This window comes from Achroia grisella, unplaced genomic scaffold, assembly GCF_030625045.1.
Source record: "Achroia grisella isolate CSIRO2021 unplaced genomic scaffold, CSIRO_AGI_Agris_v1 utg152, whole genome shotgun sequence".
Classification (NCBI taxonomy): Eukaryota; Metazoa; Arthropoda; class Insecta; order Lepidoptera; family Pyralidae; genus Achroia; species Achroia grisella.
The window spans coordinates 1,612,094-1,631,678 of record NW_026712648.1 but is presented as its reverse complement, the minus strand read 5'-3'; the positions used below and the strand labels follow the sequence as shown (position 1 = coordinate 1,631,678).

Sequence of the window (19,585 nt, the reverse complement as noted above, 5' to 3'; positions counted from 1 at the left end):
AAATAATTTATATAGTCATATCAATCTTTAATATTGTAAAAAATATTTATTGATGTACATCACTATTAAAAGAATTCAAATTGCAACATACTGAGGTGCTAATGTAACAAAGGTGAAGGAAGATACATGATTATATAATAATCGATAGACCTTTCATTTTTAAGATCACGTTATAATATGAAGTATTTAAAGATAAAGAACCTATTATATCAATTTATACATATAATGTCAGACTTTTACATTATCATACCTACATCTGCTTTTTTGAGATAAAAGTCATATCCAATTTCTTTAAAGCCATTCAACCGTTTAATAATGAAAAGGTATCAAATAGATCTATAGTCAAAATTTTCACATTTATTATATTAGTATGGACATAGCTCACAGACACAACATAAAATATGAGTATGTATGTAAAATAAAAAATATAAATTAAAAACCCAATTAATACCTATGTAGAATTTGCCTATTGACTAATTTTTAAGAATATTTTATCATGATTCTATAAATACTGAAATCAGTATGTAATGAAAAAGCCAAACGAAACGACACGTACGAACGCACATCCGACCCTGATCTTCATTCATCTCTTATCTTAAGGAACAAAAACAATGAACTCGGTAACTCCCACGTTTTTATCGTGCTCAGAACGTGTCTTGTGTCATATCTCGTAATGATAACATCATTAACATCTGCTTCAATGAAGTTATCCACATCGATCTAATTACAGTATTCATTTACGTCGCACCAGTATGTTACTGTAGTTATAATTACTGATTGTCCAACTTATCTACCACCCCACATCCACATTTTGGGGTTGAGCCCCCGTAAATACCAGGACACGAGGCGGTAGGGAACCAATGCTTTAGAAGTGCCATATTTGGATAATAGAAAAAAACTATAAAAACTCCAGGTACTAGTCCACTAGTTCTTAAATTAGGTTAAGTGTAAATATTGTGTTATGTCTACCATCAAGGGATTAAAACCCAGTCCCCCGCGGGTTGTGGTCCCCGGAATTGATGCCGGAGCAAAGGAGCTCGCCCCGAGGCTCCCTACCTATATCCTTCTAGGGTTTTCTTATTTGAAAACTGGTATTTCCCATATGATCCTATATAAATTTGAAGAACTAACTAGAAGTTAATATTTTACTCTTAATGATGTGATTGAAGTAGATCGTGAATTGAAGGTTTCGTGGTCTGAACTTCATAGTCCGTATTATTAAACTACTCAATCATCTATACGACAAATATTTACATATTTGAAATGGAGACAAATACTTTATATTCTGATTAATCAAGAGAATAACAGTGATGAACAGTAACATTCTAGACTACATTGCATAGATTTTATCATCCACGCATGGTAAAAACTAGACTATTAAGTATTTATGTGAGTGAGTACATATTGCAGTTGCTACATTTACTAAAGACCACATTCACATAACTAATAGCGCTGCGTGTTACAAAAACATCCAAAAACTAAATAATTGCTATAATAATATAATCCAATGCAAATATAAGTACAGTGAATGTAACAACGCACGGCATTGTGAGATAATTGCACCTCTGTACTATCCAATGTTGAATAAAACAATGACGTGGTTTTTGTTTCATTATTATTCATTTTAGAATGTGCTTTGCCCGGATATGGAATGAGGCAAAAATAAATTTTCTGGCCATACTTCTAGAGGTTGATTACTTAGAAAAAAAAACGGATTAAAAAAATACTTATTTCTAATTAGCCATAAGTCATTACTCTTCGCTCAATGTAAAGGGTCTTCAAATTATTAGGTTATTTAAACATCATATTATGTAATAACCTATGTATCAGTTACTATAAACTAAATATCATTACATTAATGATTCATTTTATGGTAGTACCTAGTTAACCGTTAGCTAAAGCCATTAACTAACTAAAATTAGTCAATATGTAAGAAATACAAACATAAACATTTATTAATAAAGTAATAACAATCTTATGATTATTTACAACAGTCAAGCGATTAACAGCTGTACGATGGCGGCACTGCAATTCCTTACACGACTAAACTGTGGGAAAGACATTGTCGGGGACAAACAGTAAACAATAACAGCGGAGGTGATCGCCATTGTAATCTCTGTTTACTAAATCACATCCGTGCTCGTTACTCTTACTGTCATGCAATTGTTCAAGTATTAAGTCGATATCGAAACTAGAGACAATCGCAATTATCTAAATAAATATAAAAAAAAAAGAATTTATTTTGTTTTTAAAAAAATATCTCTTTCAAAATTTCTTTTATGTATATACCTACCTACCTTCATTTATAGCTGGCAGGGCATTAAATTATGGCAGTGTTTTACTTTTTTACACCCTCGTACGAATACGTTGAAGATGCTAACTAAAAATTACTTTAAAAGAATTTAGAAATATTTTCTGCGATCTATCTATTATGTGCATTCTGCGATCGCTAAAAATATTCCTGTTTTGTTTCAGATGACCTCAAGTAAAATGTTCTCTCAGTAACGATATGGATCCGCTTACGTGGTTGTCACTCGGTCTGCAACTGGCAGCGTTGTGCTCCATCGTTGGGGCCCTGCTGTTGTATCTACTTAGGAAGGTGCGAGTGGCTGAAGTACTCCCAGTAGATAGCGCCAAAACAGTATTGGTCACTTCTGTGGACACCGCGCTTGGTTTACAGGTTTGTTTATGGCCTATTTATAGATATTTTCATAAATTGCTAAATAATCATAAAAGATATTGCACTATGGCTAGTGATAGTATTCATAAAACTTTGTAAATTTCACCAAGATCAAGCTTGTGTAAAATACAGATAAGAGAATGTAAGTTTATCAATATAGAATAGAGAATCTGAATCCTTTTAAATAAAAAAAATTAAAATGATTCAGTTTCTATACACGTTAAAAAGTAAGAAAAATAGAATTAATAAACCCCATTTAGCGTCCTCTTTCTTCTTTTTAAAGTCGTTATAATAAATTAGAGGTTCCGTTTATATTTTTTATTCAACAGATAGCAACATATTTGAGCGACCGCGGGTGGCGAGTGATCGCTGGATGCCGGCAAGGTGGGCTTGGAGCTCGACTTGCTGAATCTTGGCTGCAGGCACACGCGGCAGCCACTCCTGAAGACCAGCCCCCGCCGAGGTTGGCCACGCTCGAACTGGACGTGGCCCGTGAAGACTTGTTAGAGGAAGCCGCGAGGGCTACAGCTCAACATTTGCCTGCTGGCGAACATGGTAAGTTTTTTTAATGGGTTAACAAAGAATTGTGTACGCTGATGGAGCACTATTGGGGAATTCTGTAAGGAAAAGCTACGCTGTCGTGACAAAGTCACCATGATAGTTTTCAATGGATCTACGATAAGGGGAACCTGATTACTAGCAATGGAGCTACTGACTTATGTCGATTACATTACTAACAATCACCTCCCGCCGGAAAATGGGTAGGAATTCTATCTATGTATATGCTTATAAAATATTTTTTTGTCTAAAAACTTACGTGGTGGTTACCACACATACAGCTATTTTTTAAGAAATAAACCCTGTTGCCCATTAATACTATTTATAGTTTAATTTTCAAAACAAAATATTGATTTCATCAATAAAAAGTTAGCAACAAAAACTAAAAAGTGTGCACTGCCCGGGAATCGAACCCGGGTCGCAAGAATGGGAATCTTGCATGATACCACTACACCAGCAGTGCTCGGGAAGGATATTCTAAAATTATGACTTATATCGTCCTTTTCATATTATTATTTTAACTAACTTAAACTTTTGATGTTATAAACACTATAAATTAAATAGGAAATGAATGAAAATTATAAGCTGAGTCATAAAATAAATCCGTTTCATTCAGCCTCTCATTAGACCTTAGTCAAACGCCATCTACCGAGAGCTTACCTCTGTCTGTGTTAGCACAACGGCGCCATTTTGAAATGCTAGCATCAATCAACCAACTCACTGATTAGCTAGGGGGCGCTAAAACTGTTTAACAAACATCGAATCTTGTGTCGAAATCTGTAATTGAATGTAACAAGTGAATGTTTAAAATGTTTAAAAGTGAGACATTAATTTTTGACATATCATTACATCACGTCACGAGTAGATAAAGACTTATTATAGTAATGATTTTAACCGTTTATGCCTAGTATAAATCTTTGCCTACCCTGAAAAGAATGCGACGTGAAAATAATATTTGTGCATGTAGTTATATAATTTGGTAATGAATTTATATTTATTTGTTAACTAAATATAAAAAAAAATATTATGAATCACCTACTGATTTTTTTTATTTTAGGTATATGGGCGGTAATTAATACCGCAGGAAGCAGCGGTCGCGGAGGTGCTGCCTGTTGGGAAAGCGCATTGCGCGGTAACGTGCTCGGTGCTCTGCGGGTGGCGCGCACTTTTTCCCCACTTCTAGCTGCCGCCGCTGCTGATCATCCTCACGCTGGACGACTTTTCTACATAGGTAAATTTGCCATTTACAAGCGTTCACGCCCACATATTGTGTATCAAGAGGTAGACTATAATATGATTAATTCCAACTCCCGATTTCAACCGGTTTTAAGGTAGAGGTTAAAGAAGTAGGTATTCAATGCGGCGTTTATTATCTCAAAACATGGGTTTATAGATAATTAACATAAAAAAATCTGTTTATATCATTATTTTTTTGTATTTATTCTTTTAATTAATGATAATGGATTAGTGCAGCCGTCTGCGTTAACTGTTTATCCTGGTGGGGCACCAATGGAGGATGATAAGGTGAACAAGAGGTCAGATCAGTTAGCCCATCGTGACAAATTCACCAGGAAGGTTTCCAGGGGGCACCGTGTGGAGGTTATCCTAATATGTTACATTGCAAACATTAGGGTTTATAATCCACTACTAACAATTCCCTTCCCCCCTTATTTTGGGGTTAAGCCCCTGTAAATACGCGGGGGTGCTATGTGGGGGGAGGGGGCAATGTAATGTAAGGATTTATGTAAGTGGAATATTTGAATGACATAAAAAAACAAACTACGAAATATAAATTAGCTACGTAAACGCTAAAGCCTTCCTTGTGAACGATTATTTTTTGGGTAATTTCTTATTTATACTTGACATTACTAAAAAATTTCACATTTATATAGGACTGACATCAGACACAGCTTGCGAAAGCCTTTCGCGCTTAGAGTCGTGCGATACGAGCGAGCTGAGCGCAGGCGCTGCTGCGGCGCGGTGGGGCACGTGGGGTGCTGCGCGCGCGCTCCGAGCCGGACTCCGGGCGCGCCGCCTGCACGTCGTGCTACTGCACGCGCCCGATCTCTCTGCTGCCGAGATATACGCACCGCCTGTGCAGCTTGTGCCACCGAGCTTACCTTCCAGGTATCTACGCCAAATACTAAAACAGTAATGTCGAGTATGTTATTTATGTTATGTTATTCTGATGTTTAAGCTATATTTCTGTAGTTTCATCAAAATCCGTTCAGTGGTTTTTATGTGAAAGAGTAACAAATATCCATCCATCCATACTCACAAACTATCGCGTTTATTAGTAAGATGTATTTATAAGAAAAAATCTATGTATATGTATTCATATCAGTTGTTTGATTCCCATAACAGAAGCTCTGATTAGCTTGGGATTGGATAGCGCTGTTAATTATCCCAGGTGTAGCCACATCTACTTTCAAAACTGTAGTAAATTATTATCTAAGAAAAGGATAAAAATATTAACGTTTTATATTCCAGTCGACCAGAGACTCCTAGTTCCGAAGTGAGTGGCAGCACTGCCACCTGCGCCGTCACCATGCCCGGTGAAGCTGCTGAATACAGCGCAAAGGTCTTACCAACCAGTGCGCTTAAAATTCTTGAGGATGCGTTGACAACGCCCGCCCCTAGAGACTCCTACTATCTGAAGATGAAACACGACTCTTGGTTCACAAGATTACCCTCATTAAGGGTTGCGTGAAGGATCCACGTCTCCCTACTAAATCGCCGCCTTGTATTATAGCGTAAAATCACTGGATAAAGAAAATGGGTGCGGAAGTGTATAATCAGGCTTGTTTATATTAATCTTTCAGTTGCTTTTTTTAAATACATATTTCTATTAGCTTTGGTCATGATACAATTTGTCTAATTACGTATATAGATAAGTTTTCCAACCTTCTAACCTTTTTATCGATCAACTACTACAAGACGAAATATAATTCTGTATATTATGTACGTATACATATACTGTTTTTTATTGATATATGTATGCTTTATTATGATGTAGGCTTCCTACGCTTAGAGGAGCAATTTTTTTAATCCTAAAAAGTAGGAGACCACGGTGGTGGCTAAATATAATGGTACTTATGTAATTATGTGCATGTAATTTAGCTATTTTTGTATTTTTTTTTGCATTACTTAATAAAATATAATAATAATACTTATTAAAGAACGTATAATCTGGTCATAAGAAGAAACAATGTGTACATACGTATTTATCCTTTTGTGTTTTAGATTTTTTAATTATTAAGGTTTGTGACAACGTAATGAAAAACATACTCATACATAAATAGCTTAAGTTGTCGTTTTGTCTTTTCATGGTTTGTATGGGCAATAATATCGACCTGCTCATCCCTTCATCCAGGCACGGGACGGCGGATGCATTGTGATTGTGCCAAATCTTTATATGTACGGTATCCGATAAAGAATAACTAATCCATATAGTTTTATAAGTTTGTCTATTGTACCTAACATACCTTTCAACTTTTAGGAAGGTGATGGGTTATTTTCTACATATTTTAAAATATATTAAGTACCATGAATATATTCAAATTTTATTCTATTGTCACTTTTTATTATTACGTAAATCTAAACATATTCTACCTATATTTAGTGCCAATGGTAATAATCATTGTCTTGTTTTTTTTGGTACGTAAGCTTTATATCCAGTGACGCCAATATAATAAAATAACTTATAACTGTTTCATATAAGTCTCTGTATAGATTCATTTCAAAATGAAATACGGTTTGAACTTATACTATGTAAATAATTTTTATGTTGATTATTAAATCCCTTTAAATGAAATGTGTTTTCTTTCTGTATTTACATATTGTTATACCATACTACATTATACCATACGTTTCTTTTATTGGATGATAAAGGAATAGTGCACACGTCAGTGCTAACAATACGCATTGCACTGCGGGGCAACAGTAGAACATAAAGTTACATAATCTGACCTATATGTACGATGGGCTATCATGCCCATTGTGGCAAAATGACCAGGAATTAGCCACGAAGGTTTACATCTGGAGGTCGACCAGACTTACTTTACTTTCATAAAATTGAGGGCACTTGTCCAATTTATTAACAGTTCAGATGATCTCTTTGCAGAGATCAACAACTACAAATGTATTCCGTGCGCGACGGATCTATAACTAGTATACTTAAAACATGCTGTTACACCTAAATTGTATACATTTTTATATTTAACATGTGTCCGTGTTTTATTATACACTCAAATAACATGATCCAAATATCTAAACCAATGGATATTCAGACTCAATGAGATTACAAATAAAATGATTTAATATCAACAAAAACAAAAAGTTAATAATTTAATATACTAATTTATTTTAACTTACATTATATACATACATATAGGCTCTACTTTAGTTATCAATAAAATATGAACATCAAATTCATTTACAAAAAAAAGAATATACACCTGATTTTACTTTTCAGTAAGATAAACCATAGCTTCGAATGGTTTAATAAATAGGTATAACATACAACTCAGACTCCGATATTATTTATTATATAAACTACATTTAAAGCAAAAGTCAATATACAAATGAGCAAAACATTTCATTATGAACATACAACCATACAGTATTTTATAACATTCGAGTCAATAAACAAACAACATTTTCGACATTGTTTAATTAATTTGCAACATTCATCAACACGAAGTCCAAATAGCAACGGGCAATACAGTTTATTTACATTTATCTATAATAACAGTGGGCTAATTATGTAACTTGGTTCGCAACGATTTTCGTATGTAACGTAGTGAAAATGACGTCATCTGTCAATAATGCGATCATATAGACGCCATTTGACGCTGTCAACTAGCATTAACGTATATCGATAAAAATTATTTCTATCGAATGTCGATTTAGTAACAACGTCACGTAATCGCTATTTTGCCGAAATGACAGCGTGGAATTGAAACGGTTTTTATATGAGAAACAATTTAGAAGGTGTTTCTTTTGGTTACAATCTTTAAAATATCAGCATTAGCAGCATTATTTATCTTGTTTTGGTAATTTTCAGTATTACATATATTTTTATTATATTAAATATTACGTAGAAAGTCGTGAAAAGGTTTTAAATTTATTAAAATGGGAAAATTGTCACGACTCACAACACGACATCAGTGTTGCCAATTCGATATTTTATTTTCGTCCCAAATCACATAGAATGTTGTATTAACTAAGTAAATGTTTAATATAAAATTAGGGTTGATTATGATATTAATATAATTAAAAAACTATTTCAATGAATACGATTTGTGAACGGAATACAACGTTTATGATGCTCTGTGATTTGTTTAAAGTAAATAAATTTATTTGTTTAAAGTTTTTACAATTATGTACAAATTTAAAAATATAATTCTAAATTTATATGGATACCTACGTACTTACCTAGGTATCTATAGCAGAAAAGAAAATTTAATTTGTAGGTTAGATTAATATTATTAATGATTATAAATAGTTTGTATAAAATATGCTTTTATATTCAAAATTATTAACCTTATTTTTTCATTAGAATAGAATAGACTTTCTTTATTTTATTTTATTAAATGTCTATTAATAAAATTAAAATAAAAGAACAAGTGAACGCTGCAGTATATTTTGTAATTTTTGAACGCAATAAAAATTGTTTCAAATCAACCAACTAGTGTAACAACCCAATAAATTAAAATGTATCCCTCTAAAGGTATAAGCTATCTAATGTACTGACTTTTTAAATTGGTCGGATTAACAAAATTCCGCTGCAACATAGTAGTGTTTTATCGATAGAAATGATTTATGTTGCGGTCATTCGACCTTACTTGATCGCATTTTTTAAATTGAAATGATTTCATATTGCATCACAACTTCAACAGAAACAATTTCATATCGTGTTACATAATTAGCCCACAGATCACTATATATGACCATTGTAATTATACTGACTTTGTACTATAACTAAAACAATACTTTGTGACACTTATTACGGGCAAACTTATCAAGAAATTATACTTCGTCTATTTATTATTGATATCCTAACTTATCTTAGTATGGTAACGAAGTATCTATAAAAAATCTATTATAGTTACATCCTACATTTAAAAATCACAAACAATACTTTTTGGGCTGTAAAGACATTCAGCGTACAATCAGATCAATCAAAGAGATTCAGAAACAAGAAATTATTTTAGTACGTAAATAAATGCTCAATTAAAACTTTGGAAAATTTTGTGCACAATTTTAAATAAAGTAATTTATAATTGTGTTTATAGTTTTGATGACAACACCAATAAGACTAGATATACTACTTCATATTTGATCAAAAGAAAATAAAATGTAATTACAGTATAAATTACTATGCACTTGGTATATTATATAATAAAAAAGAATATTACAAGTCACCACTTTACTTATAACAGACAATAAATTACAATGACATTCGTTTCAGAATTAATGTGGAGTATGTAAGACCCCCTTTCAATTTTATTCAAATTTAAACAATGTTCTACAAAAATCAGTCAATTTTTGAATGGCATAAACAGGTAAGTAATGACATAAAAGCCTTCCTATTTACTTAAGTACATCATTTTTAAAATCTCCTTAATTTTATCTATTGTTCTGTGCTTTGTAATAGTCTTAAATCTACTTTTTGAGCTACAGCAGCATCGCTGAAACGCTTTGGTATCTCATCACACAATGAAATCATTAATTCTAATACAGTCTTTAGTTACATGTCTGAACGGATTCGATGAGGTGAGCGAAATTACCCCACAATATGGGGCCAGAAGTACATACTGTACCTCCGCCGCGCGATTCTTGTGGTAACTGCAAAAAAAAAGTTAGTCAGGATAGCTACCACGTATTTTAAAAGATGTTTGAATTAATTTCCTGCACATGGGGGGAATGGGACTGATAGTAATGTGGACTAATGAACCCATTGCTGCAATGTGCTCATGTTAGAATGATCTCTACGCGGTTTCCCTGGTAACCATTGCGATAAATTCCAGATGAATTTGCCACGATGGATTAACTGACCTGATCTCGTGGTCAGTACATCATCCTCCACCAGCGTAAACCGTTAGTGCAAGCGGGTGCACCATTTCATTATAATGAATTAAAAACATAATTTCTACTTACGACTTTGCCGACTTGACTACTTACGACGTGTGTATGTTATACATGGGATTAAATGTATTTTTTTTGTTCCCTACACTCAGTCTAAAACGCAGTTTCATACAAGAATTTGCAAAAACTGGACTATTTAAAGTTAGTCAGAGTAATATATAATTATTTATGTATTTATCTTAAACGACTTACTATGGCTATGAAACTGCCCTCACATGATGGAAAGTGGCCTCGTGGCCTAAAAATAAGAACAGTACCATAGACATTCTAGGTGAGGCAAACCTACTCTTGTTTTTTATACCAACCATTCTGGTTTGTATAAATTATTATTACTAAAAAATGACACAATTTTTTACGATACATACCGCTCTATTGATATCTCCCACACAGACCCAGTAGTCTGCCACTTTAGTGTCCTGGCTATTGTGCATTTTATGTGCAACAGCGACCGCCCATTTCGAGTGGTCATCCGTCGATGTGAATGACATTTTTGCTATGGGAAACTTGAGACGTTCTATATTTCGTACTCTGGAAAAGACCAAAATTTGGATTAAATTAGATAAACTAAATAAAAAGTATTAACTTTAGCGACACATAATTCAATGATCACCTATATGAATATGAAAATAGTCATAATGAAACATTTTCCTCAGAGAATATGCTTACATTCTAAGTAATAAAGAAATACTTATAAATTAACAACAAGTATAGTCAGATACTTTTAATGTATACACTATTATTATAAAAATAATTAGAGCGTTAGAAGAGATGTTAAATATAGAATATATTACAACCAAATTACGTACCCCTTACAATTCAACCAGAATTGTTAGAATTGAAACATTAAAACAGATGGACTACTGTTTTCGTAAATATAATTCATAAATTGTTACAGTTTTGATATTAACTTTGTGAATACTACAATTCAAAACAGAAATATATAGATAGATAATAAAATATGTGGTTTCTAATAAAATTAACGAATTGTCAATAACAAATATACTTGATATTCAAATTAATCATATATTAGTTATATCGTATAGTTTCATGAAGTTAAACCATAGATATAATTAAAGTGATATTTTGCAAGGAATGGTCTTTTTTATATTAGATTTTAATTTCGACGATTTTATTTTTGTAGAACAAACAAATAAAGCTAAACTCACTGAAAGTTTCTTGTGCATTCAGAGTCCAACGTCCCTGGACCATTAGTCCATGATTCTACCAAAAGATCCGATTGCAACACTTCAGCCACTAATCCGCTGTACAAGTCATCATTGAACATGGCGCTCTTTGCAAACGAGAGGAATTTACGACCTACTAGCGTCTCGAAGCTCTCTATGTGGTACCTAAAAGTCATATTGAACGCATTATATTATTTCAAGAATTGATCCATAGAACTTGGGCTATTTACATAAGAACAATATAATCATAAAGGACGTATACGTACATCGTACGTACATACGACGTATGTAGTACACATACAGATACAGATGAGTGTATAATCCTTACTCCTTACTATATATTTATATATATTATATATAATATATATATATATATATATTTATATATAATAATATATATATATATATTTATATATAATATTATATATTATATATTATTATATTATAATATTATAAATGCGAAAGTAACTCTGTCTGTCTGTCTGTCTGTCTCGCTTTCACGCCAAAACTACTGAACCGATTTAAATGAAATTTAGTAGGCAGATAGTCTAGACGCAGAGGAAGGACATAGGCTACATTTTAATTCGTAAAAAGGGTTGTAAGGGGTTCAAAATGGAAATACAAGGTTATCTTTATGCGGTTGAATCCTTATTCGTCATCTTTTCATTTCACTAGCTAACAACCAATCAACACATCGCGTGCGTTTGCGCCATTCGCCATCTTTTCATTTCACTAGCTAACAACCAATCAACACATCGCGTGCGTTTGCGCCAATAAGGTATCCATCACAGAGAACAAAACCACAGATAACATAATGTAAAACGAAAGATCTTGCCGGAAACATGACGTTGACGTTTAGTGAAAATATTGTTTTTTGACACCTTTTTATGATAAAATCGTATATCGTGTGTACGTGTTTTTTCTTTAAACCTGAAATTGGCCGATTGCGAGACAAATTTGGCGATTTTTTTTATTAATTTGTTTTACGGCTCTGGATACAAGCCCAGTTTAGCCCAACTTAAAGTTTTACAATATAAATTACAAAAATTAAAGTCAATGTCCAATGTTAAATAATAATAAATGTCAAATGTTGTTTCCCAGTTCTGACAAACTTAAAAAAAAAATTGTTGTGGTGTGGCACTATCCGAAATTAAATTATTTACCCATTTTTGTAGGTTATACAGAAATAATGTGTGGGTGTTTATTTAAAAAGCATTAACACAAAATGAATAAAATATAGGTATTAATAAATATATGGTGTATCAAAATAGAATTTTCTTATTTTTCACTAAAATAAAAACTAACTGTCTTTTTTATAAAATAAATGACCTTTTCATTGTGCCATATATTATGGAACTATTTAAATTATTTAGCTGATTGTAAGAAACAAAATGTTGGTTTGTAGATTAAATAATAGTAGATTAATACTGTAAAATTATTATTTGTACGGAAACGATAAAAATATATTTTTGTGCTGCGACAAAAACTATAATATTATAAATGTGAAAGTAACTCTGTCTGTCTGTCTCGCTTTCACGCCAAAACTACTGAATCGATTTGAATGAAATTTGGTATACAGATAGTCTAGACCCTGAGAACGGACATAGGCTACTTTTTAATGCGAAAAAAGGGTTGTAAGGGGTTAAAAGGGGGATGAAAGATTGTATGGAAGAATCGTCATTTTTGAAGCTAGAAGCTTGAAACTTATTTTTGAGACTGTTGATTAAATATAAATAAAAATGACATTCAATGTTTGTAAAAAATTACCCTTAAGGGGGTAAAATAAAATAGGGGATGCAAGTTTTATTGTAAACACGTCATTTTTGAAGCTAGAAGCTTGAATCTTATTGTTGAGACTGTTGATTAAATATAAATACATATGACATTCATTGTTTGTAAAAAAATTACCCTTAAGGGGGTAAAATAAAATAGTGGATACAAGTTTTTATGTAAACACGTCATTTTTGAAGCTAGAAGTTTGAATCTTATTGTTGAGACTGTTGATTAAATATAAATACATATGACATTCATTGTTTTTAATAAAATTACCCTTAAGGGGGTAAAATAAAATAGGGGATGCAAGTTTTTATGTAAAATCGTCATTTTTGAAGCTAGAAGCTTGAAACTTATTTTTGAGGCTGTTGATTAAATATAAATAAATATGACATTCATTGTTTGTAAAAAAATACCCTTAAGGGGGTAAAATAAAATAGGGGATGATAGTTATTATGTAAATTCGTAATTTTTGAAACTAGAACGATGAAACTATTTTCATTGGTTCTTTTGGGGTAGATTTTTAAATACCCCACTAATGTTATAACTGTGAAACTAACTCTGTTTGTCTTTCTGTCAGTCTTACGCTCCAAAACAAAATAAAAATTTAAATGAAATTTGGTACACAGTTAGTTTACACCCGGACAAAGAATATAGGGTACTTTTGAATGTGAAAAAAGGATTGTAAGGGGGTTGCAATGGTACGCTGTATGGAAGAATCGTCATTTTTTAAAACTAGAAGTTTGAGTCTCATTTTTAGGCTGTTGTTTAAATATCAATAAATATGACATTCAATGTTTGTAAAATTTTTACTCTTAGGGGGAGGGGGGGGTAGTAAAATAAAATAGGGAATGAAAGTTATTGTGGAAATTTGCTGTTTGTGTGGTTGTGGAAGCTAGAACGATTAAACTTTTTTCTTTGTCTTTTTAGTTAGTTTATTAAATACCTTACTGATATTATAAATGTGAAAGTAACTTTGTCTGTTTGTCTCGCTTACACGCCAAAAAAACTGAACCGATTTAAATTGAAATTTGAAACAGACATACATAGACTAGATCCTGAGAAAGGACATAGGTTACTTTTTAATGTGAAAAAGGGTTGCAAGAGGATTGAAAGGTTAGATCCAAGGTTATATAGATGTATCGTCATGTTTAAAGCTAGAAGCTTGAAATTTATTTTTTAGCCTATTGATTAAAGATTTATTTTTACTTTTTATCATTTTTGAAGCTAAAATGATGAAACTTATTTATTTGACTTCATCATCATCATCGTCATCGCAGCCCGGAAGACGTCCACTGCTGGACATAGGCCTCCCCCAAAGATCACCACGACGATCGGTCCTGCGCTGCTCGCATCCAATGCCTTCCAGCGATCTTGACCAGATCGTCGGTCGGTTATTTGACTTATATTGTGTTAATCGAGTTAAATATTTTTTCATTATTTACGCGGACGAAGTCGCGGGTACAGCTAGTATCTCTATAAAAGAAATTAACGCTCCAGCATTTAGATACTTCAATTTCCTAGACGATGAGTAACTTAAATAATTAAGATCACTAATAAATTGTAATATAATATGCTAACAAAGCATTTACATACCTATTAATATATAAATGTTTTCTTAGAATATTATATTGCATACATGATAGTACAGTAATTAAATATCTTCAGTGACTAAGTGACCTACAATGTACAAGGCAGTTACGTTTTACATGTTAGTATTTAAAGTTATCAAATTACTGTAAACATCAAATTAATCATAGGAGACCATATACAAAGTAAGGATTCATTTGTATAAATTTAAAAGCATAACAATATGTTGCAAATATTTTTGAAATTGGAATAGGGTTGTTTAAAAAAATATTTATACCCTGATAGGTACATTAAAACTGTTTTACCTTATAAAATAATTACGAACATTTTCCCTGTAATGTGGTCGTTTGAAGCTAATTCTAAGATTTCCCATTTACCAATTACTTACATAATTTATAAATGTGGTTTTAAACTACAATATTTTATATAAATCATAGAACTTTCTTTATACATTAGCATAAATTTTGCGTTGATATTGATGATACGTTTAAATAACGTGAATTATATAGGAGTAAAAAAAGGGAAAAATGACGACTTTACGTACGTTTATTTTTTATGTGAGTTAAGATTTTAATTCTCAAAAAAATCGCCTTCGACAATAAAAAAATTATGTAGTTTGTGTCTAATAGCTTAAAGGCATGTCGTGGAGTTAGATCTAAATGTGCTATATGGCTTTGTTATGGAACAAAATATTAGTCATATTCGTTAGTCATTGTCGTGGCCCTATTTTAATTAATTAACTACTATTATAATTAGTACTTAGTATACACAGGAAGTTAACTGTATACCGTCAATAAATATCCCGTTTATATAATGTATACGTATTTATATTAATAATATTTTAACGAACTCTCGATAGTAATTGTAAACATCCGTAAAAAAGTATAAAATTAAAGCTTACCATGGTGATGCATCAATTGTCTTATTATGTATCACGTCCACCAAATTAGGAAGCTCATTTTCAAACTCTTGAGGTATATGATGGTATGCAATTAAGGGTTCATTGTATTTTAGTTGAGTAGCAATCTGATTAAGGGTAGATGTTTGTACCGACATACAAAGCATAGACTGGCCATACTTCATACCAGTCGTGGGGTAGTCGTATGAACTTACATTCAAACCATTCGCTGGAAAATAAGTCATCATCAGTTACTTCTTTACTTACTATATCACTGACGAGGACTTTGTAAAATGTAGTCTGCGTGGGTACCAATGGCTTACACTTTAAGGCACAAAGTAGTTTTCTTTATAAGCTATTTTGGTAAGTTAGTAAAATTATGGGGTAAGAGCATCATATCGTGCTACGACAACGCATAAGTGGTATCACGGGCGTCACATGATAATGTGATATCGTAGTACTGTTTGTGTATATAGGCGACGGTTAACACTTACCAGCAAGATGGCCGGCATTTTGTTTGCTATGCTAATTATAAAAATAAAATAGGAGAGATTTTATATTGTACTGTCTCAAAAAATATTACTGATTCTAAAAAATCTTTCTCTTATAGAAAGTTACTTTATCACTATATACAACATAGGCTGTACAGTAGGGTAGGTCCTCACACACAGTTGTTCACAGAATACAGCAGGCATAGAATTACAATGTAAATACCAAAACAGCATTATCTAGATATAACCCAAATTGTACAATTGGTATTAGATAATAATGGATGGAAACTTCTAAATATGTATATTATTTTGTGTTGTTGGTTAAACATTTTTAACAAATACTTACTATCAGGCACTTGAGGGAACCTTGGTACAGAATGTACTAACCATAGAGAAGTAAATTTATCTCCCAGTATAACACCCTTTGTGTGACCACTTTCTACTCTTGTCTTCATAAACTTGGAGTGCATTTTACACATTTCTGCCAAATCATAATCATCATAGTACTTATCACCTAGTTTAAACTTTTTATATTTCTTAAAACCTGCTTGTTTTATTTGACCTGGAATCAAATTACATGTAAGTAACAAAGTAAACTGCAAAAAGAAGTTACTGTATAAATACAAAAATAGTAAAATCTTTAATATTATTTAATAATAATGTTACTAATTGTGTAAATATATATAATTGAAAGTGTTTCTAGTTATATAATAACAAATTACTCTTTAAATTCTTTTTATAAACTTTTACAAGTAATAAATAAATATTTATAACTTTCAAAATTATATGTTCTTAAGCATACATACCTCTTTTGCTTTTGGAATAAAATTGTGCAACAGATTGTAAAATATCTGGTTGATTTTCATTTGCTGGTGGTTGATCATTGTAAATAAGAGAAATTATATTTTTGTCCTGAAACACAAAATTATTAGCTTTTATTCCTTCCTGAAAGAAGAACACTGACTAAAGGGAATGGTATACCAGGGCTACCCTGGTAGATTGCTGCAGTGAATATGGTGACCACAAAGACAATATTATTGTTTCATACATATTCCATACATATTAGCCCCTAGGTATGTATAACAAAACAATTACATATTTTATATCTATTCTTTAGTTAGTGTAAGACACATATTATATAATATATAATATGGGTCATCATTATAAATAATAATCAATTGCCTGAATCAAAATAAATAAATAAAATTTATCAGATTTTATTGCTTAGTATGATATAATGTAACATAGCATTATTACTACTACATTATTACATATTTATTATTATTTATGAAATTATAACAAATTAAAACCAACATACTTAAATAAAAAATAAAATAAGATGAAATTAAATTACCACAATTACTGTAAGATGACTCAGATGTGAAGTAGTTTCCAGGCCGAGGGTAGTTTTAGTAAAGTAGCTTAAGGCTCAAAAAGGCTCAGTGATAGCAAAACCTATTCATTAATATACATTAAATATCTAGCGAGATAGATATCTTGTTTGATATAATTAGAAAGAAAGCTTTGAGAGAGAAATCTGTAGAAATAGACATAAATTTCTTTGTTTCTTTGTTCTATGGCTTCTAGTAGTTTAGCCTCACCACTTTTATTGACCAGGGGTTCAATTCCTTGCACTATACAAACATTTTATTTAATTCAGAAGTTTGATTGTTTATATTAGTCTGTGAGCTTTCACAAAGAATATATATGTAAGTATATCTATCTATAGTTGTCTAGTACCGATAACACAAGCTCTGCTTAGTCTGGTCTAGATGGCACTGTCTGAATTGCCCAGGAATATTTATATTATTAGTATTATGTAATAAATAGTAAAAATAACTATAATAAAATACCTGATATAATGGAGCTAAGGTTTTTCCAAGCATGGAACGGGGGTCACTTATAGCCAGATCTGACATTATCCATCCACCTCTTAATTTAGATGGAGTTAAATGCATATAAGCAACTCCTTTTCGTATTAGTGGATTGATGTGATTTTTTTCCCTTGGTAACTTGTAAACATAAAACCTAAAATATTAAAATTACATTTTGATCATTTATATTAATATTATTTATTATTACATATATGATGATGATGCTGATGATGATATTATTTATGTATATCGCTTCAATTTTAGATCCTTTAGATTGAAAAAAGATCTGCAATCTCCAAAATATAGGAGAGGAACTAAAAGATTTATCTGTTGACTCTTTGTTCTCTTTCGTTGCTCTTTTTTACCTACAAGACACCTGGTAAATATATAAATAAATTGCTAAATATGTTATGTTAATAGTTTAACATGTTATGATATTGTTAGTCGATAGGGAATGGTGCCATTAGAGCAAATAAAATATAATATTTATTACTCACAATAATATTATTTTGTTAGGTAGGTATCTACCTACTTTATACTTGATCCATTAAAGAGAATTAAAGACAAATGTAGCACATAAATAGTACTTATAAACAAATGTATATTAATTATTAGAAAAAATTTCAAACACAGAATTATTACGCTTTATAAAAATAATAACAAAGGAATAAAGAAAATAAATACATACCAATCAACGGGTTCTCCCTTTTCATTTCTACATTGTGGTGTTAAACTACGACAGTCAACTAGAAGTAATAATAACACAAACAATTTTATATAAAGAAACATCATGATGCGTGTTTATTTGACAAAAACAGCGGGCGAAATAAAAGAGTAAACCTGAAGTTCTCACTGCAAGTTGATTATGATGTCATGCAATTTGATCATAGTGTAGTCACGAAGTATCAAACAATCAATTTTATTTACAAAACACTAGCATTATTGTTTCCCTTGTAATAAGATAGATAATTCGATGCGATTTACATGCCGAAATACATGAACAATTTGACTGTTATCAATATTTCATACTTTCTTACTTAATTGCAAAGAATATACTACTCAAGAGCTTAATTGACAGTTACAAACTTGAATGACAGCGTTACGTTACGTTTAGAAATTACTAATATGCGCAGGCGCTGGTGCAGTTTTGTGGACAGATGGATGGATATATTGACTATTAAGGTCGGCAGTAGTTCGACTGTTTGTCTGATAGTGAGATTGAAAATTATACGAAGGCCTCGGTGGTCTAGCGGTTTAGTACAGCCACAGATAACATAATACATAGTACAGTGCATTACGTCCGATGGTCGCGGATTCGATTCCATGCACGGTACAAACATGAGCACGATTATTTGTATCGTTCTAGGTTTATACCTACTACCTATGTA

At 31.8% G+C, this 19,585-nt stretch overlaps 2 protein-coding genes and 1 non-coding gene across 4 annotated transcripts in view; 1 reads left to right on the top strand and 2 right to left on the bottom strand.

Moving 5' to 3' along the window:
* LOC131840911 (uncharacterized) overlaps window positions 1-7,068 on the top strand; it is a 45,702-nt gene extending 38,634 nt beyond the window's left edge. The window contains exons 2-6 of the mRNA XM_059189125.1: window positions 2,476-2,680; window positions 3,010-3,235; window positions 4,296-4,469; window positions 5,131-5,365; window positions 5,729-7,068. Of these exons, the coding sequence (XP_059045108.1) occupies window positions 2,510-2,680; window positions 3,010-3,235; window positions 4,296-4,469; window positions 5,131-5,365; window positions 5,729-5,948 (1,026 nt within the window). The 5' untranslated portion in view covers window positions 2,476-2,509 and the 3' untranslated portion in view covers window positions 5,949-7,068. The remainder of the gene's footprint in view (window positions 1-2,475; window positions 2,681-3,009; window positions 3,236-4,295; window positions 4,470-5,130; window positions 5,366-5,728) is intronic.
* On the bottom strand, window positions 3,631-3,701 carry Trnag-ccc (transfer RNA glycine (anticodon CCC)). The gene has a single exon. It is a non-coding gene; the product is annotated as a tRNA-Gly (tRNA).
* A 2,570-nt stretch (window positions 7,069-9,638) lies between the features above and the next one.
* On the bottom strand, window positions 9,639-19,232 carry LOC131840912 (deoxyribonuclease-2-alpha). Of its 2 annotated transcripts, XM_059189127.1 has the most exons (9): window positions 19,051-19,232; window positions 18,886-18,943; window positions 18,177-18,351; window positions 17,130-17,235; window positions 16,670-16,885; window positions 15,836-16,061; window positions 11,554-11,736; window positions 10,753-10,915; window positions 9,639-10,087 (listed from the first exon to the last, which is right to left on the bottom strand). In XM_059189127.1, exons 3-9 carry the CDS (start codon window positions 18,279-18,281, stop codon window positions 9,986-9,988), a joined length of 1,101 nt encoding a protein of 366 aa, XP_059045110.1. In that variant the 5' UTR covers window positions 18,282-18,351; window positions 18,886-18,943; window positions 19,051-19,232; the 3' UTR covers window positions 9,639-9,985. The 2 variants fall into 2 exon arrangements, with proteins under 2 accessions (XP_059045110.1, XP_059045109.1); XM_059189126.1 differs by having other exon boundaries at window positions 18,886-19,232.
* Window positions 19,233-19,585: the final 353 nt, after the last annotated feature.

Excerpts from the sequence above, each read along its gene's own strand:
- LOC131840912 (XM_059189126.1), bottom strand. The coding sequence starts at position 18,989 with ATGATGTTTCTTTATATAAAATTGTTTGTGTTATTATTACTTCTAGTT. Across the intron at positions 18,352-18,885 it reads AAGGGAGAACCCGTTGATTG|GTTTTATGTTTACAAGTTAC; the intron begins GTATGTATTTAT and ends TTAATATTTTAG. Across the intron at positions 16,062-16,669 it reads GTTCCCTCAAGTGCCTGATA|CGAATGGTTTGAATGTAAGT; the intron begins GTAAGTATTTGT and ends CTTATTTTCCAG.